This window comes from Puntigrus tetrazona, chromosome 20 (assembly GCF_018831695.1).
Source record: "Puntigrus tetrazona isolate hp1 chromosome 20, ASM1883169v1, whole genome shotgun sequence".
NCBI classification, from domain to species: Eukaryota; Metazoa; Chordata; class Actinopteri; order Cypriniformes; family Cyprinidae; genus Puntigrus; species Puntigrus tetrazona.
Window position 1 is genome coordinate 8,969,259 of NC_056718.1, and position 25,830 is coordinate 8,995,088.

A 25,830-nucleotide genomic window follows, 5' to 3' on the forward strand; every position below is an offset into this window, starting at 1 on the left:
TATTAGCGTTATCTGCTGTATTCAAATATTCAGAATAGAACTGGTGACACATAATTGTTCGGCATTTATCTCATGCGGTGAGATACTATAAAAGGACAATTCTCGTGGCTTCTCATGAATTGTTGTCTTTATCTATATATGTAAGTGGTAAATGTGCCGGTACGAGTTTTTTATTTCGATAGCAGAGAGGGACTTGGATACTTCTTACATATTCAGGGCACGTCTCGAACTCAGGAAGGTGAACTGGGACTCAGTACAGATGGCAAGGGAAAAGAGAGCAGAGCCTGACATGTCCTGTCATTTACCCAGACGGTATGCACGCGTGTGTAAGTGAGTGTGGTTATCTGCATTTTATGTCGGAGAATAGCTGTCACATGCTGTCAGCTGTGGAGAGGCTAGTAATGACACATATTTATCTACCCATATGTGCGTGAATATGGGTAACATAGCATTTAAACACTTAGGATTCCATCAAACTAGAGCGTGGCTGGAGCTGTGGCGTATTGGTTGGCGCAGATACTTTAAGTTTGATTACAGCACACTGTTCTGTTTTATTCTAATGTATTAAGGCTTTTTTGTTTTTACTTATTTATTTATTTATTTATTTTTACTTTCCAAGTTTATGGATTTTGTTCACATTTTAGTATTGTAGGGCCGTCAAATATAAATACACCAACTGGTATCATTTTTAAAATATCCCCAACAGTTTGTTATTGCTATCTTATGGTATTTTATTGTTTATTGCAGGTGGGTTGTTTTTATGTTTCGTATTTTAATTTCCAAAAATATTTATTTAGTATTTATCCTTATTTATTCATTTATTCCAGTGTCTTATTTATTTATTTATTTACATTTGTCGATAAATTAATAAATTTATTTAGTTCCTTATTTATTGATTTACATTTGTAATTTATTAAAATTAATTAATGCATTTGTTTATTCATATATTTTAGTTTCTTAATTCTTAATTAATAATTCATTTTATTTCAGCTTCCCATTTATTTACAGTAATTATTTTAGTTTCCCATTCATTTATTTATTTTAGCTTCCCATTGATTTTTGGCATCTATTTCAGTCAGAGGTGTTTCCTGGATGCTCTTGCTGTTTGCTTGAGTTTCTTACCATCCCAGGTCAAAAGAGCCCACCCGTAATTCTTCCCGAGGTCCAGTGCTTTAGCAAACACCACTACAGTAGTAAAGCCTCGGTGTTTGCTCTGACTGTTTGACCCCAGCTGGTCTGTAAACGGCAGAGTCGGCGGGGTTTCTGTAAGACGGGTCTAGATGTGGTCAGAGAAGTGTACACCAGCCCTGACGCCCGCAGCCGGCCGCAGCGCCTGGCACCGTGTGCCTGTTAGTGGTGGGTGATTTATGGGGATTAAGCGGGCTTGTTGGCAGCGCGCTACTTATGGGCATCCAATTTACTGCCTGTTTCCTCCTCCTCCTCCTCTCGCCCTCCTTACTCTTCCATAGCTCCGTGGGTGCTGTAGTCCCTGGCATGGCGGATGATCCTTTAGACGTAGCGGGATGCACAATTCTTTCAGGAGCTTTTTATAGAGCGTCAATTAGTCTTGGAAAGCGTGAAGGAATATTCCGGATGGATTTGTAGTAGCCGCAGTTGTCCCAGTAGAAGTGGGAGGCATGGAATATTCCTCCATGTTGATGTCGGCGCTCTACAAAGCTGAAGAGGTGCATCCAGCACCTGAAGGAGTAGTAATGTCTGTTGCCATCATTTTTGCCTGCCAGTCCATCCCAGCTTTGCAGTTTTGCTACTGATCTACTCAAAAAATGGAAACTGAAGTAACGCCTTGAGTAAGAGGTTTAAAATGACCTTGGTGAAGGACATCGGTTTTTTCATTTGGGTTGTCAGCTGCCGGTTGCGCATAACGACCTGACATTGTTTCGTTAAAATGTTTCTTGGTTTTTGACCTCCTATTAATCTGTTATTGATTTGATTGATTTGGATTTGACTGGACCGTCTTCTCCCAGTTCTTTATTGGCTTTAATAGATTTTGATATGATATGAAGCAAAATGATTGTCCTGTGCAATAAACTAATCTGTAATTTACAGCATTTTTTGATTACGTTATATACGCAACACTATTATGCCATTTCTTTTATTTATTTGATCAAAGTGCAGTAAGAATGTTAAATTGTATTATCTGGTTGCTACGTTGCTTATTATTCTTTGTGGAAACCAAGAAACTTTCTTCAAGATTCTTTTAGGAATAGAAAACTCAAAATACAGTGAGTGTTCAAATACATACAAAAGAATTGATTCGAAAATGGAAATCTTTTTAAATGCATTTTAGTTCACGCTTTATTTTAAGGTGTCCTTGTTACACGTTACACGTACTTCCTTTCATGATAACAATAAATTCTGCATAATTACATGCAAGTAACCCTAAGCCAAACCAACGCTATCTCACGACGAATTCGTACGTATTTATTAGGCGACTAATTTGTTCAAATTCATACGACTGCACTCGCACCATTTTGTAATTTTATACCTCGGTGATGGGTAGGTTTAGGAGCGAGGTTAGGAGTAGGTCATGCATACAAATTCATACGATTTAGAAACTAGTAAAATACTAAAGTTTAGCAAAAATTTGTATGAGTGAGGTTGTACGAACTGCCATGAAATCAGGCCGACCAAACCATAACCATGTAGTAAGCACATGCAGTATGTGTTACATTGTAACAAGGATGCCTTAAAATAAGCGTAAGCATATTCTAATGCTTCATGTTTTTTTGTTCTTTTCGCTGAAAATAAAGATAAAATAAAATACAATGTACAATATGCGATATTCAGCTAAATAAATGTCCTCCGTTCTGTTTCACTTTAGCAAATTTGGTTGGATTCATACCATTTGGATTCCGCACCGGACAAGTGCAGAATAGATCTGAGGACGTGAGCTTAATTCTTGCGTCCTTAAAACGGCGAGGTTTGTTTTAGTAAGCCCATCTACGGTATTTGTGGTCCTGCAGAACCCCGCTTCATCTCGCCAAGCATTTCACTGAAAATATCAGCCGAAGAGAAAACACGAAAGGCAACCACAAATGATACACTCCGATGTCTGGTGGCTTAGTCACCACTTTTCATGCGCAGTGAACTTCTCCGGCTCACCCACTTTCCTCACATGCTCCGAATGTGTGGCATGTCCCAGAGGAGACCTCAGCCTAGATATTAGAAATATCTCTGGCGCCTCAGGAGAGCGAAGTGCCAGACCTCGCCTTATGTCTCGTGGAGGAAGAGAGGATGGCAAATAACAGAAAAAAAGCTTGCTCTTCCTCTTCAAGGATAGACGTTTCTGACAGGAAATGTGTGGTTGCGTCGTTTTTTGTTTTTCGGCGTCGTGCAAGCGAGACGTTGCAGGTCAGACTCGAACCTGCTCAGCCCATGCGAGCCTCAAGGTCACAATTTTCATTCTGCTGGATACAAAAGGTGAAGCAAACAATGGGTTTTTTTTTCCCCTGAAAGTGACATTTTCATTGCAGGACAGCGAGCCAGCTGGCCTGAATAGTATCGAGGATTACGCGATTCCAGATGTACAGAGCGAAGGTGAAGAGAGAGGCTAATGAAAATGGAAAGAAAAAGGCTAGAATGGGAAAATGCTTAGCGGGGAAGTCGCTCTCCCTCTCTCCGTGAGATAATGGCGGTAATTGGACTGACTCACGGCTCCTCTCTGTGTGTTTCTCTCAGATAAAGAGCGCCGTGTGAATCTCCGCTGCTCTGCGACATGCTCTCTCCATTCGGAATTAAATGTTCTGCACACAATGTGCGGCGCGTGGCCAGGCGGTGGCTGGAGCTCCAAATGAAATGGCTGTTTAAATCCCCTCGGCGGCGGCTTACAGTGGCCGCTACCTCGGCCTGCTGAGCGGAGCTCGGGAATTTAGAGGCTTTTTGCAGACTAGCCTCTCAAAGCCACTGCGCTCACAACTGATGTGTTTGGGCTTTAACTTCGCAATGCATTTTGTTTTTTGTGGGGCAGACTAATTCTCCGGAATTACTGGTATTAAGGCTTTACATTTCAGATGTGGGTTTGGAACTGAGCGTCTAAATCTCATCCAAAATACTCCGTATCAGTGCTGCAAGTTAATCTGATACTGCCAAATATCTTTAAATGGATAGTTCCCCCCAAAATGACAATTTTGTAGTTGTTTTCTCACCCCCGTGACTTTACGGACCTTTCTTTCCTTCCTTTACGAAAAGAACGTTTTTCTCCTTACAATGAAAGTCAGTGGGGCCCGAAACGTTGAACTTTGGACCCCATATCAGTGTTATTTTAGCATTATTGATATTAAGGTGAACAGAGAGCAAAATTCAAATGAATTTATTAATAAAAATATTATTTTTATTTTTTATATTTTTAATATTAAAAAAATATATTATTTTATTTTATATTATATTTTTTATTTTTTTATTTATCTAGTATTTATTATATTTATAATTTTTTTATATATTTGCAATTAAAGGACTTTTATGTACGTTTTCAGAATATCATCTTTGACACAAGAAGAAAAGTCACACAAGTTTGTAACGCCACGAGAATGATTTAATAAAGAAGAAATGAAAATGCAGGCTTGGTTCGTGTGTTTGTTTGTCTGTAGACTGCATCGTGGCACTCCATAGACTTTGGCTCGTCTTGCCGTGTTATGTCTTAGAGGCATCGACTCGTCCCAGTCGATACATCTCGAAGGTGTATGGATTTGTAAGTGATGCCATGTTGTTGGGTCGGCCCGCCTGAGCAGTTAGCCCGGTCCCTGCGGTCTGATTGCCGTGGTGAGGTGGAGCGGGTTTGATCTGCTGATGGCTCTGGCACCTGCATTGATGCTACAGCGCCACTGAGGCCAATTAACACATGAAAGGTGCTTCCCACCATCCAGAGGAGAGGGCTGCTGAAGGAAGCGAAGGAGGCGATGTGGAGGTGCACAGGAAAAGAAGCTGGCAGTGTTTGCTCATGCGATGACAAGGTGAGAGGCGAAAAAGAAGCGAGAGAGAGCTGATGAAACAATTCGGTGCTTCCTCTTGCCTCTTTGCCGCTGCGGGGAGAGGAAACGCTGCGAGAAAACAAGACAAAACCTCCTTCTGAAAGAGCGATGTCACACTGTCCAACGTTATTAATATCAGCGCTATTAACATTTACGTGGCGTGCAAGCTGTCATCTACAGGGCCGTTTTGTATTTTAGTTTGTTCCAGGCTTTGATATGTTGATATGTTGTGTAAATACAGTCTAAGACGAAGAACTGAAACACGGAATGAATGAATGAAAGAATGAACAATCGAACTACCGAATAAACAAATGAACAGACTAACAAATGAACGAATATTTAATATAAAAAATAAATACATAGAATTATATGTAAGTGTATTTTTTTGCATTTTTAAAACATTTATTTTTACAGAAACATAAGGAAACATAATATTGTATCGTTTTAATTGTTTTAAGCTTTTTTTAGTATGTCAAGTTAAACAAAAGATATAAAAATATATTTTATTATTGGAGTTTACCTATTGCTTTTAAAATTAATCTGTTATAACAGAATATTTGTATTCTTTATATTTGTAATTTTAGTACTATATATATATATATATATATATATATATATATATATATATATATATATAAATTTAGCCATCAAAATGGAAACTCTAAATGCTTGTAGATTTGGTGTATATGTTTGAATTGCATTTGTGTGTGTCATGCCACAAGACAAATAATGGACATTAAAATGAAACTGCAACAGTTTGGCTAAACGTATTGAAGATGTCTTCTATCTGTTCTCTTGCAGGCCTTGCTGGGAGTGAACGAGATGCCGTGTCGAGGCTAGAGGCAGCGGTGGACTGTTCCCGAGTCAGTGGAAAGCCCCTCTAGATGAGCCAGTCACAGCCACCCAGCTGCACGGTAAAGGAATAAGGATTTAATATGTCAACAGAGGCCGAGCTCCAGCCTGCTGCCAGACCCAGCGTCAGAAAGGATTCCAAGAAGAGAGGTACGAGCCCTCATACAGACAAACACACACTCACGTCCCGGGGCTTGTTCAGTCGGCGGGGGTCAGCTTTAAAATCAGAGGCATACTGTGCAGATACCACACACACACACACACACACACACACACACACACACACACACACACACACACACACTGTATTAAGTCGTGTTATTTGTAATGTTTGGACAGAACTGAATGAATTATGGTTTATGTTAATGTGTCTCAGGTGTACATTTTTGGAAAGCTGGATTTTTTTTTTTCTCCTAGGTTTTCTCCTAGAATTTTTGGTGAACTTTTATTCATTTTTCTCATTCATTCATTGATTTATTTCGTTTTTTATTTTAGTATTTACTTGCTTGCTTTCTTACTGATTGAGTTGGAGTCAGTGTTATTTTGTATTTTTATTATTGTGTTTTTGTATTTTCATTTTAGTTACATTTTTAGCAATGTGTTTTTTTTTTGCCATTATTATTATATAAATATGTCTGTGTCTTTTTTTTTAATTCAAGTGTTATATTATTTAAATTTTAGTAGTGCTGTTGTATATTTTAGGGTGTTTTTATTAGCATTATATATATATATATATATATATATATATATATATTTATATTAGTTTTTATTATTTGTTAGTCTTTATTATTGTTCCTTTTTTACATTTTAGTTTAAGTTTTAGTAATTTTAGTAAATTTTGCTGTATACTTTTTTAATTAGGTTTTATTTCTTTTTTAAATTCAGTTTTACACGAACATTTTAGTTAAAGTTCATTCATTCTGTTGCATATTTTTTTGTTTCATTTTTTTAATATGTTTTTGTTCCGTTTTTTATATTTTTAGTTTATTCGTTTATTTTTAGTATAATCCTTCCATAAAAGTCAAAGTGAGTGGGACACCACCCTGAAGGATGCAGCGTGATACTCTATATGTGTACTATTTGACTTTAAAGGCCCGCTGCTTTTTATGCTCAGAACGATCATTTACCGTATTTTCTCTGTCAGCACCCTCATCTTTGCTCTGGTTCACACTCCTAACGGGGGCTCAGACAGATGTTTGGTGTGGGACCAGTGCCAAGGGGCCTGTCGGTCATTGTACGGCGCGGCATAGAGGGGACAGACTGTTGCCTCTCTTGTTCTAATGAGTCTTGTTGCACTGCCCTCTTGTGATGCACCACCTGTTCCTCAGCGGCCACACAATGGTGTTTTGTGCCAGGCTACGAGCCCGTGAGACCGTAGCGGCGCACCAGATGTCCCACGGAGCTGGGAAATGGAGATCATACAGCGAGGGCTCTGTCTGTCTGGAAGTCTCTGACTTTTACGTATCATCGTACGTCTGCGAACAAGTCCACAAACTATGGACGTCCCATACAAATACATTTTTAATCGTTCATGTTTCTTAGGGGATGTCACAACAGTCACTGCATGTCTAGAAATAGCTAAATAAATCATACATTTATATTAATATTCATTTATATTTATGTGCATACGAAAACAGAAAAGAAATACTGCTAGTATTTATTTATTTATGAATAAACTTAAATTCAGCGATTCACAAAGCGAGTGTTTAGGAGTGATTTAGGAATAATTATTTGTTTTTTTTCCGAAGCAGAATTATTTAAATTGAAATGTTCACAAAAAGGGCGACTTCAGCCTTTCTGCAATGAGCAAAAATGTCATATCACGTAAACGTTGGATCATTTTGCTTGTAAGCATCACGGATACAGAGATAATACTCTTAAGCAAAGACAACGGGAGGATCGCCTGAATCCTCACACCCTTTTCATCGCTTCAAACTGTCTTCAGTTTTTCAAGAGCTGTCATGTTTTAAGGTCGGACTAGATTGTTAACCTTTCTTTTTTTAACCTACGGCAAACAAAAAACAGATGCAGTTATGCCCCGAGGAGACACATGCATGGAAATGCGCCTCAGCCAATTGAATATTTAAGCACTAAATAGTGCTTATTCTCAAGCAGTCAACAGTAACAAACAACATCCACCTGTCTCCTCAGCATCTTCATAACAAGCCTGACCTGCGTGTCCGTTCCCTGTGGAATGGATGTAATTGCACCTGCTGTCTTTTCCCCCTAGCGACCATCTGAGCGCGACAAACTACCACAAATCCGTCTGTTTATGACCACAAAACACCACTAATCGGTTGCTAATGACTACGACCTTCAACCCCTTTGGAACCAGGTTGATGTGACATAAAGCGTGCGGTTAATGACAGCTTTCTCCTCATTCGAAGAAGTGAGTCGATCCTCCTATGAGCTACTGTACATGCCTTACCCAGAATGCAACAGTGGCCAATAGTGGAGAACGTGGTCTGTTGCTGCCTTGAATGATAGAAATGGTCATACTGACGTGATGATGGTTAACAAAATATCCTATTAATTAATTAGACACTTTCTATGTTAATTTTTAATGCCAAGAAAAAAATAAAAATCCACCCAAAGGAACATTTCAGTGTTTTACCGCAAATCCATCTCAAACAGCCAAATTTGACATCCCGATTAAAAAAAATTATATTTTGCACTACTTTTTTTTACACTGCTTTTTTTGTGTTGGGTGTCTGCTTGATGTCCAGTGTAAAATGTGGCTTGTGAACTTGAAAAGCAAGGCTTTAAACAATAAAGACCACCCACCGTCGCAGTCATCAAGACACTGAAGACATTACATCGGCGTAATGACATTGGTACACACACACTGAGGTTTTAAACATGCCGCTAAATTAATTGAGGAATAATGAACCAGGGTTTTATGTGCAGCTGGATCCCACAGGTCCAAAGAGGGAGAGCATAATAAGAAGGAGAACACACACACACACACACACACACTAATAACTTACTCTTTACACTCTCACACACACGCACACACGCACACACACACACACATGTGAGAGTAAGTGCATTTGGGGCAAGGTGTAATGAATATGAATGTCATTAGGGCACATTAGAACACCGCAATTAATAAATAAAGCATTCACTGCGGCGTTGATGAGCTCATCTCAGCTGCATTACCCCTCTTTCTCTCCCGATCCCTCCCCTTCGTGTTTTTCTAATTAATAACGCAAATAGGAGTGAATTAAGCCCTTTATTTAACCTCAGCTATTGAGGAAGTGACAAGCCGCTATTGTGCTTGTTTGTGTGTATGTTTCATGCCGCTGAAAAAGTACAGTAAAAATCACTGAGAAAAATATTATAAAAATTTTACTAAATTATTATAAAATTTGAAATGTTTTCTGCTTTAATACAACACACTATTAAATAATATATATTATTTTGCAATATTATATATATATATATATATATATATATATATAATATATATAATATAATTATAATATAGAAAATAATAGTAATATATAAATAAATAATAAATATGTAGTAACTAATGAGTATAATTATCTAAAATAATATCAAATATGCATTTATTATATATATATATATATATATATATATATATATATATATATATATATATATATATATATATATATATATTATTTATTTATTTATTTATTTATTTATTTATTTATGTTTATTTAAAGGAGATAGTCCACATAAAAATTGTCTCAAGTACTTAAATTTTCTATTCAAATATAATGTAAATCTAATTTAACATCAGTGTACATTTATGAGCAAGTAAATGGAACATTAAACTTTTCACATGGAAATTATTGTAAGATATTGCGAAAAATATGTCCAAAAATCAATAAATAGTCACATGTTTCATGAGATCCAGCTGTAGTTTATTCACGCTGAGAAACTAAACACCGGAGCATTATTGTGGAGATCATGCTATTACAGTTAATCTGTAAATATACAATAGATTACTGTAATACAGACACAGATAATCAGAGTCATTTTCAAGCACGTGTACAGCACACCAGTCTTTTTCTGCCCTCGAAGTCACAGCATACCATCTGCATTCAATTCTAAGGAATTGTCGAACTATTAAACTAAAAACGACAACAAAAGTACAGCGGGAATACACTGCAATTGTGTAATACAAGTACGTTTAAAGTGGAAAAAAAAAGAAACCATGAAAGCTAATGTCTACGTGAAAAGGAGGGGAACAAAAAAGAGGCCACTTCCGAAACGCGATGATTGCCGTTATTGTGTTCATGATCTTGTCACGATTGAAGCTATTTGAGTGTGTGAAAGCAAACCGCACGCCTGCGTGGACCCTGCCTCCGCAACAAGACGTTAACGTCGTTAGCGAGAACCGAACGGAGGGCGGAATGTTTTGTCTGTCGTGTTTTTGGAGAAGTTGTCAGATCCGCACTGCACCTCTTTTCAAAACGCAAGCTTCAGCGGTAGACATACACGTGAGAGCGGGAATATTAACTGTGCAGTGTGCGGCGTGTCAGCGGGTGTTGCGGTATTGTTCGATAGAGATACCGTAATCACCAGAAGTGAGCGCTTAATTGATTTGATTCTGAATTGCGCTGTGTTTTCTTGGGCCAGTCTTTTGTTGAAGATGTGGCTCACTGTCAGGGTTGACACGCAGGGGTTTATTAAGCTCTGAGACTGATCATTAAGCTGTCCAGATCTCTGTCTCTCTTCCATATTAACATCTCTCATTCCATCTTTTCAGCCAGGGCTTCTTCTTTTTTTTTTTTTTTTTTTGCCGCAAATCAGTGACTGGCAGCTTTAGATGGAGGCTCGTTGCCAGCGGGAGGGCTGTGGCAACGGCATTTCATCAAACATATGGACTAAGAATAAACATGGAACGGATTTTTAAATTAACACGAATAGAATTGGAATGAAACCAAAGCAGATCGCTTCTTTGTGTTAGCTGCTGCATGTGCATTTATTATTGGTTTATATTTTATATTAATATTAAAATGTTAAATGTCAAATTTAAAATATATTATATTATATTATATTATATTATATCATATTATATTATATCATATTATATTATATTATTTAAAAAATGTGTTTTATGAACCATATTTAAAACAAGCAAACAAATAAACAAAAATGTAATGATTAATAAGTGTCGCATGTGCATTTATTATTGGTTTATATTTTATATTAATATTAAAATGCTAAATGTCAAATTTAAAATATATTATATGATATTATATCACATTATATTATATCATATTATATTATATTATATTATTTAAAAAATGTGTTTTATGAACCGTATTTAAAACAAGCAAATAAATAAACAAAAATGTAATGATTAATAAGTGTCGCATGTGCATTTATTATTGGTTTATATTTTATATTAATATTAAAATGCTAAATGTCAAATTTAAAATATATTATATTATATTATATCATATCACATTATATCATATCACATTATATTATATCATATTATATTATATTATTTAAAAAATGTGTTTTTATGAACCGTATTTAAAACAAGCAAACAAACAAAAAAAATGTAATGATTAATAAGTGTTTTGCATTTGCTATGTTGTTCTGTTTTTTCGGTTTTTTCATTTTTTTTTTGCATTACAGATGACATCCTTCACCATGTGTTAGGCGGTTGCTTTCTAGCCTGAAAGATCTCACTCACAAATCTTCGGGACGTTCTGGTACGTGCATTCGATTCCGGTCCCTCCTTCAGCGTAGGTTCAAAAAGAAAAAGAAAACAAAAACTGATTAGCGATTCGCGGTTGGGTTGTTTCGCTTTATTTTTAAAAGTCAAAAGTAATGATTTCCCTTTTAAAAAGTTGCCTGGCTTTGTCATTTTGCGATCTGTGCTTCCTTTTTCCCATCTGTAATATCATCAGATACGGTTAAAAATATGATGTTGGTAAAACAGAAAGGCTGAGGAGAGCTGTGAAGTTCTGACAGGTCTCAGGAGGGAGCATATGGTGCGTGGTGATTAAGACGATGAGGAGAGATTTGGGGCCTTTTGTCACGGTGACACAGATGAAGATCTAGACCCAAATAAAGATCTTATATTAGTAATTCATACAGATGCTCTGTGATACGCTTCAGAGACAGACATCCCTGAGCCTAAGGGCAAAGAGGAAGACACCAGGCTGATGAAACACTAATGAAATATTATGTCAAGTTGTCTGTGACCTAGGTGAAGTTTGCAGTCCTTCACAAATTTAGGAAGTTTTCGCTTTGAATTCGCGAACTACCGGAGCGGTCCCGCTTGGGCCTCGTGCAGAGTGACAGGGGCTTTGAAAAGTGGGCGTAATTAACAAGGACCACGCCGGGTTTTCATCCTGCTAGTTTCGCTAATGCAAATTCGCATGAAAAGGTCGACGGGCCGCGCCGTGTTTTGATCATTCGGTCAGGTGTTTACGCTTATTATGGACCGTGCACGAACAAAGAGATGACGGCTTTTTCACAGTTAATATTAATGCTGTATTAGACGGAAACAACAACGCAGCGCAATAGTCTGCCAGCACCTCAAAGGGCAATTGGCTCTCAGCCCTCGTCACTGCAGTTATTCTGCCGCATTAACATTTAGTAACAATGTGTATAATTGCTATAGTATGGCAGTTCGAGAAGTAATCTTTCAGGGAGCCTCTTGTTACGTCTAAGCATTAGATCTTTTTATTATTTTCCACCAATAAATGCCCGCTGGCAAAAGTCCCTTTTGTGTCTGTCCAATTATGTGCATTATTGCAGTTATTCTGCTGTGTCTTCTGGCAGCGTTTAACACGTATAATTGCTACATTATGGCAAATATAACTCTACCCAAAGCAAGAACTCAAGAGAACATGCATACCATGGAAGGGAAACACACAATACTTTACATTTGTCTCTGTAATGTCTCTGAAACATTAGTTTGAAGCCCATATATATATATATATATATATATATATATATATATATATATATATATATATATATATATATATATATATATATATATTTTTTTTTTTTTTTTTTTATATAATTTTTTTTTTTTTCATTTTTTATTAATTTTTATTTTATTTTATTTTATTTTATTTTATTGATGAGGTGCTGCTGAGGTCACCTTTCTCCCCGTTTTGTTTTTCCAGTTATGCGAGCTGTTGCTGTTATTCTGCTCAATCTTCTGGCAGCATGTAATATGTATAATTGCTACAGTATAGCAAATATAACTCTCCACTACTTCACATTCTTTATTAAGTTCTTAAAAATGAAAATCTGAAACCCATTTCTTCATTTGCTTATTTATTTAATCTTATTGTAGTTAATATTTTCTATTGTACTTCAGAGAGCTTTTTTTATGAAATGTATATGAAAAACAGCAACCGATTTGATTAGATTTTTAGATAGCTCATTGTATGTTCTTTAATGATCCTTGAGAGATCCTCTCCGCCTCCAAGCACCTGATTTGTTTCCCCCAACTAAACGGCGGCTGCCGAGGTGGCCTTTCGCCCCGTTTACGTCTCTCTAATCAAAATGCCATTTCATTTACGTGCTGTCAACGTTGCGATTACCCTCCGCCTTGAGGAGGCACGGGAAACAATTTAATTCTGTAATGTTTTATGTCTCGTTTCATAACCTTGATGTTTGTTTTGATGGTCCGGGATCGCCTCCAACGACCCTTCTCCAATCAGTACACATAGAACGATGTGATCGGAGTTTAAAAGCGCAGCAGAAATTTCCAGAATGCGTAAAATGCGGCAACAGTGCGACGCTCGTTACGTGTCATTTCCTCATTCTCTCCTCTAACCTTTGTACAACCTCCGTGCGCTAATGTGTAACCGTTCGTCGCATTTCAACGAGACCTTTGGCCCTATGGTTGTATAACTGATATAATGATGACACAGAAACAGGCTTATATATAAAAGTATATATATATATATATATATATATATATTTTCCTGAGAGGCAGAGGAATCAGACAGCGCGTGTTTTCTCGTGGGGATCCTCACGCCCCATTCGCTTTCTCTCTCTCTCTCTCCTTCACTGCTGTAATTAAGTGAAAATTTATGTGAGATTTTTCCGTCTGACGATCAGGGATAATCACGGCGTATTACAACACAGCCTGCTGAGATGGGTAAGCAAACAGCGCAGACAGAAAGACAGCGTTTGTGTGTCTTTTAATCTGAGCAATTGTTGCATTAGACTGCCGTTGTGTGTTTAGGAATTACAGCTGATATTTGTTTTATTTATTTGGGTGTGTTTGTATATGTGTTTAATATCGATCGCGCATTTTAGATTTACTATTACATGCTCAATTTGCCATCTCTCAGACTACAGACCCCATGTCGAGCAGTTTGCTTTTCCCGTGTCGATGCATTTCCTGTTGAAACGGCAAGCTGAGGGGCTGGTAGAAGGGTTGCCAGGTTTCGCCCAATCACGTTTCAAGGGGGGTCTCCTGGTAAAAGGGATTCTGTTCTAGGGGGTAAAATACATGTTTTGGGGGTAAAATTGGTAAAATTTGCATTCCTGGGGCTATGTATCACATTTTTGGCATTACTTCAACTTGAAAAACTTGGACTTGAAAAACCCACGGCAACAAATCGGCAAATTTTGCGGGAAAACCGTGAACTTGGTGGTCGCTTTCTTTCTTTTGTTTTTTAATAATAGCTTTTTAACAGTTTATATTTGATACTTGTTGGGAACATGGTTTGCTCATTATACAGGGCATGCAATGTGATTAATCAATGTTTTGGACCTGTTTTCTTTGAAGAGAAATATTGCAATGCAGTGCTTTAGTTGGCTTTGGGATCGTTTTTTGAACTGACCCCACTGTAGTTCATTTAAGAAGATTGAAGAGGAAATATACATGCACTGTACGTTATATGTTAAACCAAGATAAATGAATAAAAACTAATTTTATACATATTTTTTAAAAGTTTTAGATATTTCAAATTTTTTAATATATATGCGTTCCATAAAAAGAGAAAGTAAATCCATACATTCCTTCAAAAAATAAAACAGTTTTATTCTGTCTGTTAATAAATTATAGTAAAAAAAAAAAAAAACTTGATTCATGAAAATTGTTAAAAATTGTTTTAAAAATATATATTTTTGCAAAGAAATGAATATTTTACTAAATGAATTCAAGGTGACTTGTGGGTGTTATAGTATTTATAAAACTTAAATACAGTTTATAAATAATGTCATATAAATAATTATTATAAATATATTTTGTTTCATATAACCTCGCCATATTAATTTACCTTAATACATATATTCAGTACATATATATATATATATATATATATATATATATATATATATATGTGTGTGTGTGTGTGTGTGTGTGTGTGTGTGTGTTAGAGTTTCTGAAGAGTTTATGTAGAGTTTTGGAAGATGACCTTTGCGGAGGGTGTTTTGTGGCCAGTGTTTCAGACTGGAAGCTCTATTCATCAGAAGGAAAGTCTTGTCTCTGAGCCGGCGGCATATCACAGTGACACTGTGTTTCAGATGAACTCGATTCTGGGCTGAGAAACAGCTAAAGCTTTACTCTTCGTGTCGGGCTAATTCATCAGTCTGAATCTCCAGTTTGAAGAGAACGGCCGAATCCCTCGGTGATTTACTGTACCTCATGGTTCATCCTCGCAGAGAAGCTGCTGTGGATGGGTTTTACGGATAAGATCTTTATCGATTGACCAGTGAGCTGCTTTTAGCGTGTGGGGTTTGTAAGATACCGAATGAATGTTGAAGGGGGGGGGCATTGTGGTTGTTTGGAGAGGAACGATTACTGGATGAAAGCACGGCTTGTGTTGTGTTTTGTGTGGATGAACGCTGTAACGTGAATCTGGAGGAAGATAACCTGGAACGGACTAGAATGCCTCCAAAATCTAGGTCGCTCACCCTCTTACATACAAACACACACACACACACACGTTCATACACACGTGATAAACCCTGGAGCCGCCCCCGACCGGAGGTGAGATGCCCTTTTGGTATTTGTTCATAAATCACACAATCACGAAGAGAAAGGGAGTCAAAAACGAGAAGATAGTGTGCTCGCTACCTTGAAAAAAAAAATTTAGGCGTCACGCATGGTCTCAATGTAAAAAAGGAGGCTCTATTTACAAAATAAAGGTTAAAAAGGCTCTAAAAAACCTTTATCCAAATGCTTAAATGATTTCGGATTATAAATCAACGCTACGAGAATACTTTTTGTGTGCTGTACTAGGTGCGCTATCAAGCAAGTTTACTATGTTAGAAAAGCCACACCAATGGAGCTTGTTCTGGGTTTCATTTGTTTATAAATGAAGCACTATGGTAAATTGCCATAACATCATAATGCGTAAGAATCGGCACAAAATAATTATTATAATCTACATAGCAATTGTATAGTATCATAGTTTGTGTAAAAAATGAATAAAAGTTGTTTAACTCAAGTAATTTTTATGCACTGTATAGTAGTGTTGTCAAAAGTACAGTAAATTAGAAAAAAATAATGATTCAATTCCGATTAGATTCAATCGAATTATAAAAATGTGCTATTTTACACAATATGTATATGTTAATATTTATTTACGTTTGACATAGCTTAGTGGCATGCTAATGTTTATGTAGACAATAGGAGACAAATGCAAGTCGGTTTTGCAGTAGTTTCTTTCTTTCACTGTAGGCATATCGTTTTTGATTTGTGGTACAGACTGTATCTTCACCCCAGATGTGCTGTTATTCCAACCCTGTTAAAATTCAGCTCATATTGCTTTTATACACTTGTGTGTTCATTTGATTTTTTTATAAGCCAAGATGGAAAGGCCATGGGAAGACACACAGTCAAAGAATGAATGTGTGCAAGTTAGATCAAAAGAGCACATCCAGGCATGCGTATACAGTATATCCTCAGAAAGAGCTTGACATACTGCTGCTACATACATCTGAACACAGAACATAAAGAATATCTGATAGCAATATCCATCCATATCCACCCACTACCTCAAATAGTGCAGTAGGTGAATGTGTCATATAAACAGAAAAAAACCTTTGGCTTTCTTCATAAATGTATCCTTCAACCTGCAGCTGCAACTTTTAATTTATTTATTCGGATTGTGACTCTGTAACTTCATGTTGCCATGGTTACATTGACTGGTCAGTAAGAAAACACGTTCACGATATATACAGGCAGGCCTTTCAGCATTGCTGCCCGCTATTTGAAAAACCCGTTCATTATTTTAGTGTTGCTAATACTCTTACAGTATTTATTCATATTTTGAAATCGCTTTAATTGTCATTTTCTATTTTAATTTTTATGTTATGTTTTATGTACCTTTTATGTTTTTTCATATTTTAGATATTTTAAAAATATTCCTACTTTAATTTAGTTTTATTTTATTTCAGTTCATATGTGTATATGATTTTTTGTTTCAATTACTTATTTAAATATTTTTGTTGAAGAAGTGTTAGAAAAAAATGTTGTAAAATGTTTTTTTCTTAATTTTTGTACATTAGAAAATTAATATACACTTTTCATATTCTAGAGTGTTACGGCACTAACATTTTTGTACATAAAACTCTTTTAGTTTTTATTGTATTTTATTTTATTCAGACAAAAACATTGTTTCTTTATATATATATATATATATATATATATATATATATATATATATATATATATATATATATATATATATATATATATATATATTTTTTTTTATTTTTTTATTTTAAATAGCCAGAAGATTAAATAATGATTGGTTTATGAGCAATAATCAGATTTTTTAAATTGTTTTTATTAGTTAGGTCCATTACATGACTGAAACAGGCTATTTGATTTTTATTTTTTTTTTATAATCATGATTTCAGTATTATTTATATGTTTAGCATACACACTGTTCGTTACTACTTTAATTAGTAAATTCATTACTAAGTTGGCCATTAAACTAGAGTTTGAGAGGTCTTTGTATTTTGTAATTAATGTTTTAGCTCTTCTTTTTTTTTTTTTTTTTTTTTTTTTTTTTTTTTTTTTTTTGCAGTCCTTCTCTGACAAGTATGAAAGGCGTTTAGAAACCAGCATTGAAAAAACACATTGGGTTGCCCAGTCACTGTCACTGATTGTGCGTATTTCAGATCGGGCCTCATTCAGTGCCTCTGACTGCTGTCGTTTTCGAACCCATTCAGCTCCCTGACAGATTAAACAAAACCGCTGCTCTTCATAATGAAATGATACTGCTTTCCTCTCTGTATTCACTCATTAGCGGCGTTCTCTGATATGTTTTAATAAACTTCACTGTCATTTACAAACCTGTCTGGTTGATGCATTCACGTCAGTGTGTTTGTGCGTGTGAATGTGTGCCCCTGTGGACATGCTTCATGCAGCTGTGTGTGTGTGTGTGTGTGTGTGTGTGTGTAGTGCATTTATTTGGTGGCAGCCTAATCAGATAGCAGTAATTGTGTTTACCCTGCTAAGGGAACATGTGCGCAGTAATTGGTGCCTTGATTAGATCCGCTGTGGCTGCGACACTGCTATGCAATCTCCTATTAAAAACACTTCGCATTTGAAACAGGACGAGCAGGCTGTGGCTGCACACTATTTGGTGTTCAATAACTCTGCCTGCCCGGTCCTAGTGACGTTGTAGACCTAAGTCAGGTTAGACGGAATATTATATTTAATTAGGCTGTGTTTTTACAACAGCAAGTACTGTAGTACCGTAGATCGGCTGAATGGATTAAAAAAACAAATGAACTGAACTCTTGGGGAGTATTTTCAAGCGGAGTGTTCCTTTAAACAATAGTGCAGCCAATCAAAGCACTGTACTTCTATCCCTCACAGTCACAAATATCACTAAAATGAATACGGTGCCAATCTGACTAAGGTCTATACAGAGTGGGTGGGACAGATACTATCAGTCGTAACTGTCACAAGAACTAACATAATGAGTAAAATAAAGAAAAGTCCTCAAAACGTTGTGCTGTTCCTGACTGTGTGTAGCACCTTCAGCTCTGCACTGTGTGCTCTGATACACATGTAGACTGTTACAAACCCGCGCTATACTTTAAAGCGAGAAGCGTGCTCATTCAGCTAGTTAGTCCGTGTTTTTTTACTATTATCCATGTTGAAAACAGTTTCGATCACCCTTCCTCGATAGATGTATTGATTTAGTACTACAGAAAAACCAACTCCAAACATTTGAACATTTAAACATTTACAAACGTGCTATCTTTTCCAATGCTAGTTTTTTTTGCGTTTGTTTGTTTTTTTGGTACGTTTTCATGTGTTACTAAATTACATTTAAGCGCGTCGTGCGTCAGACGTGTGTTGTCAAGGAGATTTGGAGGAAGTTAGCGCCGGATGTGAGGGATCTTTCCGCCTCGCGGTATGGGTTCTGCTCCACTCTATTTGTGAAACTAATTGCCTTGTAATTAAAATGATGCTGAGATGTGAAGAATAAGTCTGCTCGTGTTTATCTCTTCTTCTCTCTCTCTCTCTCTCTCTGCACTCACGTATCTTTCTCTCACTTTCTGGTTTGTCTTTCTCCTTCTGGCTTCTGAGGGACAGTTGAGGTAGAAGGGTAAAGATATCGGCCCAGTCAGTGTGTGTGTGTGTGTGTGTGTGTGTGTGATGCAGCAGAAGCAGCAGCAGCAGTTGGCTGTGAGTGTAATTAAATGTGAAGGTGGAAGAGAGAGGAGTGAATTGCAGATTCATTTATCTTCTGCCAGTCAGACAGATACGGCGAGTGCATGTGAGGATGGCTGGCAGTTAGTCGCGCAGCGCTGGACTGGAATTTGAGTGATGGAGTTTGCTGATTGAACTTCAGAGGGGGGTAAGAGAGGAGGAGCTGTGTGGGTACAGCGTCTTGTAGCAGTGCTGAAGTATCTCTCTCTCTCTCGTGTTGGCAGCAGATATTATCTTCATTCTCACTCCTCTGGATAACCATGTGTTTGTGCCAATTCAGAGCCAACAAGACCAGCGTGAGACATTACTGGTTTGCTGCCGGTTTAGTTGACATTTCACTTGCTTTGTTTCACTAGTCTCACCAAAATAGGTTTCTGTCAGTGCAGTGTTTTTTTTTCTGTAGCAATTATAATTGATTTTTGTAGGCCAATCCAAAGTTAGCACCATCCTTCTAAAGAAAAAATACAGTAGAACTTTTGGATTACTGTAGAAAGTAGGCTTTGCGACCAGCAATGGTTTGTCATTCTTACATGTTTTGTTTGTCGTGATAACTGTTACTAATTAACACAAATTGCATCCATTTTAGGCTTTAAAAAATTGCAAGGAGCAAAAAGCTAAACGTAGGCTATAAACACCTACACCAGTGATCCTCTGGACCTCGAGATCCATTTTCCTGCAGAGTTAAGCTTTAACCCTAATCAAACACACCTGAGCATGCTAATCAGTGTCTTCAGGGTCACAGGTAGGTGAGTTTTTTCAGTGTTAGAGCTAAACTGTGCAATGCATTGGACCTCCAGGGGTAAGATGTGAGGAACCCTACACCATTAAGATTTCCCTGAAAGAATATTTTGTAAGAACTCAATTATAAACACCTTTAGACTAGTGGGTAACACAAGCGCAAAAATTTTCAACTTGGCCTCCCAGCTAAACTCCAGCATGTCCACTTTGTCCATTAAAATCTAGCTTGGACAAACTAGAAGACCATGTTCAGCAGTTAAGACCAGCAAACCTTCTTTATAGAACGGAACACACTCTCAAAATAAAACAGCAATAAAAATACAGTGTTGCACGTCCCTCTGTGCTAATACCAAACCGAACACAATTTCACAGTGTTAGATCTTTTGGAAAAGTCCAGAACGCGTTGATGCCGGTGGACCAACACATCACGAAGCCCAAAACGAAACCCATGCATTGTGGGAAATCAGCACTGCGCCTTCCGTGCACTTCTCAGTGAGCCGAAGCCAGCCGACTCCCACCTCCGCGTTCCCCTGAGAGCCGTGTTTATGAGTGGACCTCAGGACACGCCACAGTCCGGTCAGCATGTCAGATCACTGCTGTGATTCAGCGGCTCGCTGCATGGAGACTGACGTTAAAGGACATGAGAAGGCTAAAGGAGAGCGAGCGGGGGATAAATGCTCCCGACACACACATATTCACACCCACGGACACACAAACTTTGAAAGTTCTGCTCCGCTGACTCATAAGTAGTGGCCATTCTTCACCCCATCTGCTGCTATCTGTCCTTCTCAAGACAGGAAAGGTGGGCACTTCTTTCTCCTTGCTTTCCTCCCACCTGTTTTCATCCTCTGTTTACTTTGCTTCTTTCAGACGGGATCTGGTGGATGAGTGTGATGTTGGCTAGTAAGAGAACCTGGATCAGCATCTTTTTTGGCATTTATTCTCGCAAAGTCTGTCCTAACCAGACTGGACACAGTGAAGCGTAAAACCATAAATCACATATTTTCTGTTAATCTTCCAAGATTTTCTCCTAAACAGCCACAATGGCTGATGCAAGACATCATGTCATTATTTTTTTTTTTGTTGTTGTTGTTACACTGGCCTCAACATTAAAATTTTGTTAAAAATAATAATAATTATAAAACAAGTTTTTAGTGAGTCTTAATCTTTAATTTTTTTTCTTCATTTAAATATTATTTTAAATATTCAAGTAAATATAGCTTAAGCATGTCTTCTTTCAAAAACCTGACTGAATAATATTTGCAACAAGATGGTAATTACACTGCTGTAATGTGTTTTAATTACTTCATTTATTTATTTACAGTTTAGTTTCAATTTTAATTTAAATTGTCCGGACATAACACATTTATGCACATATACAAAATATACAATAAACAATTACATTTCACAATATTTGACTATATTTTAACTAACTAAATAAATAGTAGTTAATAATGTGGTTTAGATGTGATTAAGTCTTCTTTTAAGAACATAAATAATAAATAAAACAGTAAAAATCTAACTCCAATCTCCTAAACAGTTATGTGCTCGCATTGAATTTAATTTAGTTTAATTTAATATTATTATATTTCATTTTTTGTTAACAATTAATTTTAAAAAATGTCCAAGTAAAGAACATTTATATACATATACAGTACAAAATATAATGTAGATCAACCCCCAAAAAACTGGGACATATGCTTACGAATGGGCATACATAGAAAAAAAATTGATTTTGCTGCCGCAACAGAACCATGTCTGCCTCATGTTAGCCAGCTAGATAAAAGAGTTTTGCTGACAAATGTCAGAATCTGCAATAAAATTGAATAACGGTACACCGTATGTTTTATAAAAATATATGTACAAGATGTCTGACAAATATAGCATCACTTATGTCTAACTGTCTACAGTTCGTCATATCAAGCCAATATTTCACATTCATTGAGAACCTAAAATTCATTGACGCTAGAATTTCTTTTTTTTATCAATTAAGCAGTCTCGCCCTCTTTTCTACAATCCTGTCAATCAGCCCATAACCACTTTCAGCTCGGCAGTGCTGCTCTTTCTAATCGGCATCCCCAGAGACACCTCAACTTGTCTCTTTTTCGTGGTTCCAGCCTGAAGCAGCAGCAGCAGTGTCTCCTTGTTAGGCACCTCATATTGATTGCCTACAATTCCCACAAAGCAATTTGTTCAGTAGCATCTCTTAGGGCGCTGTCTGTCTGTTCAGAGTGTTATCTGAAGGCTGTTATCAGAAGAGGTCGGAGCTCCGTTCGGTGTCACACGGAGACGTCGAATGTTAATTGAGGGGTCAGGAGTTAATTGGCTAGTGTAGGACTGTGCGTAGTCTGTGTCCGCCTGCAGCTATGGTCAGAACAACGAAGTGTGTGCGTTGCGTAATACCTGACATAAACTAGCCGTTAGCATGCCTATTCATCTCAAAGCGTCTAACAGACGTGTAAAAATAGCGGCGTTGAAACTCGGAAACTGATTTGAGCTGTAAAGCTGTTATCGTGTCGCACACAAAGACTGAGTAATTGCATACTGTCAATGAATGGCTGCGGTCTCTGTGTCTTTTGTGAATATAGGCATGCAGACAGACAGGACAGAGGTCAGGTCATGGCCCGTCTAATATCACAGGAAAACACACACAAGTGCACACAAGGTCAAGATGGGTTATTCATGGTCTTGACAGATGCACGCATTGAAGTTAAACCACTGCTGGTGTCCAAAATCATTAGTGTATTTCCAGAAATTCAGATTTTAATATAATATATTGGATTGAGGTGTTAGAATAAATTCCAAAAATGCTCATTAATTTCAGCACTTTTATGTCATTTGGTATATGCAACTTCAAAATGAAAAGCTTAAAATGTTGCAAGCCCTTTAAAAGTGTATTGAGTGACTTTTTAATGTATTTTATTAATAGGTTGATGTTGTACGATGTATACAGTGTTTACATTAATATACACATATTGCATGCTTATTTACTCTGTTCTCACGTAAATACTGTATGTATATATTTATCAAGTGCTGTAATTATATATATATATATATATATATATATATATAAAACAATTATATTTCAAAACATAACTATTTAACAGTATTTTAACAAAAATAAACGTATTTTAGATGCTTAAATCTTCTTTAAAAAAAAATCCAATTATCTAGTTCCAAACATTTATTTTATTTATAAGTATCTACAACTAAATATGCAATGCAATTATGACATATTGTGTTGTTTGTATATGAAATATATTTATTCATAATAGAAATTGTTTATAAATATAGAACTATAAATATATGTAAATATTTTAAAAAACGTGCTACATGTGTATAGTTTTATATACGTAATAAATATACACAGAACACACACGTTATGCAAACAAAAAATGATTATTAATCTTAATATTACACATTTTCAGTCATCAGACATATCGTGAAAATAGCTGTTAGACTAACAAGTCTGCCACATTTTTTCGATGCAAAAAGTAGACATTCTGCTTAGGGCCTTCACTAATGAACTGGGTGAATTGTGGGACAATTTCTTTGGGCCCATAGGTCCAGGGGGTCCAGATTATAGCTAAAATTGTAGTTGGTCTTCCACCAAAAAAAGAAAGTCACATGGGTTTCAAACAACATGCTGCTGATTAAATTTTTGGATGAACTGTCTCTTTAACAGAAGTCTGTCGGTGCCTTGAGCTTACAGTAGAAGTGTGTGTGAGTGTGTGTGACTCTTGGCAGAGGTTAATATGCTAACACGCCGGCCATGTGGTTTGAGAGATGAGCTGGCGACGAGCAGGAGCAGTACGACACGGAAGACTATGACAATAGACGGCGAGGACAGAAATGAAGCATTCACTTTGACCTGAGCGTCTGCTGCTTTCATTGGGAGAGACTGGCATGTTGACAGTAGAGTTCACTGTGAAGGCAGTTGTGTAAAAACGACTTAAAAGTTCTGTTGAAAACCTTCTCACAACCTCAGAGCGAACCATTTGATGGTGAAAACATGACACATCAATGACTGGCACATCTTGACACACATTTGGAGGATGTGTGTAATGACAAACTGACAGCATTTCTCTCAGGAACTTTTCCAAATGTTGCCTTGCGGAATAAAAGTGGGTTTTGGACACATTCGTAGTAGAGCTGCTGTCACTGTGAAATATAATATGAAAGTTTAATATGTTATGTTAGATGTTAGCATGTGTTTACCTAGCCACTGCCTATTTTCGAAAATGATTTCAGAGAGAAAGTGTGAGGACATTTTATCCTATGAGCGTTCACAACTAACAAGCTATTGAACTACAATTCCCATTATAACCATTAAATGTAATCCATTACATTTTCTATTTAGTTTTGGGCAGGGTTCTATTGTTTTTATCAGCAGGGTAACTGTAGTTTGTTCGTATTAATTTGTTAATGAGGTACATAAATGTTTCTCAAACATGCTTTATGTGCTCATAGCTATAGCTTCGACTAGCCTGTATGTTCGCAAGGAACATTACAAAACATTAGCACCGCAGCTTAACATAACGCTGAGCTATAGCTCTGACTAGACTGTATATGTACTGTATATTTGAAAAAAAAAAAAAAAAAAAAAAAACCCAGAATGAATCTAAATTCAATTCAAAGCTAATGGAAGTAAAATGAATCAGTCATTCTAGTGCTATTTGAGAGAAAGAGTGAGGAGAATGTTGTTTATTGCCTCAGCTTGCTTGGTTGCACAATATAATGAGACCTAAAATCAGGAAGTGACATTTTGTCATGCTACACCGCTAATCGCTAGAAAAAAATAGCTTGTTACTGGAAAAGCTACACTATTTTGAAAACAGATTAGCTTATTGAAAAATGTTGTCGTGTTAGCATCATCGCTAATGTGGCTAAGTTGCTTTCCAGCATTGTAATCGTCCAAAACCAAGGTAGCCTATTTCTGTCACTTTACTATGGTACGAGCACATTTTTTTCAAGTGTATAGGACTTTCTGACCCTTTCTGTCCATCGAACATGAGTGTGCACCTCATTAACAACCCGCCCTTACCCCTAGGTCCTGCAGAGTCAAATCAGAATGGCTAAACAGTCCCTCCCGTCCTAATGTACGGTGCTCCAGCTGTCATCATTGTTATGCTAACTTTATGCTTAGCGCTGACCAGCCAAGAAAAGGTCATTCTCACTATAATAGGAGTCACTGCATGTTGTCAAGGGAGTTAGCCTTTCATAGACCTCTGGAAACCAGTTGCCCTCTTCTAAGTGCTGATGCTAGATATTGTCCCTGCTAAGTCTAAAATATTTAAACCAGTCTAAACAAGCTTAGCCAGGCTGGAAGACCAATACCAAAAAATGCTTTTAAGACTTATCTTCTATTCCTTCAGAAAAGAAGAGCTGGGTAGATTACTTACTCATAACTGATTCCAAATTAAATGACAAAAACTGTAGTGAATAACATAATAAATTACATGACACATTTTAGGTATTATAATCAGATTCTGGCTACATCTAGATTACTTTGACTTAGTTTGTTTATCACATTCATTTAAATAATCTTTTACCATATAATGGATAATTTGTTGCTATTGAGTTAATGATGTGTAATTATGTAATCAATTA

The 25,830-nt window shown here is 36.7% G+C and overlaps 1 protein-coding gene across 1 annotated transcript in view; it reads left to right on the forward strand.

The window, feature by feature from the left end:
- The window catches only part of dab1a (DAB adaptor protein 1a), a 315,151-nt gene that overhangs the window by 218,712 nt on the left and 70,609 nt on the right, over window positions 1-25,830 (forward strand). Inside the window, 1 exon segment of the mRNA XM_043219597.1 lies at window positions 5,790-5,990. Within this exon segment, the coding sequence (XP_043075532.1) occupies window positions 5,924-5,990 (67 nt within the window). The 5' untranslated portion in view covers window positions 5,790-5,923.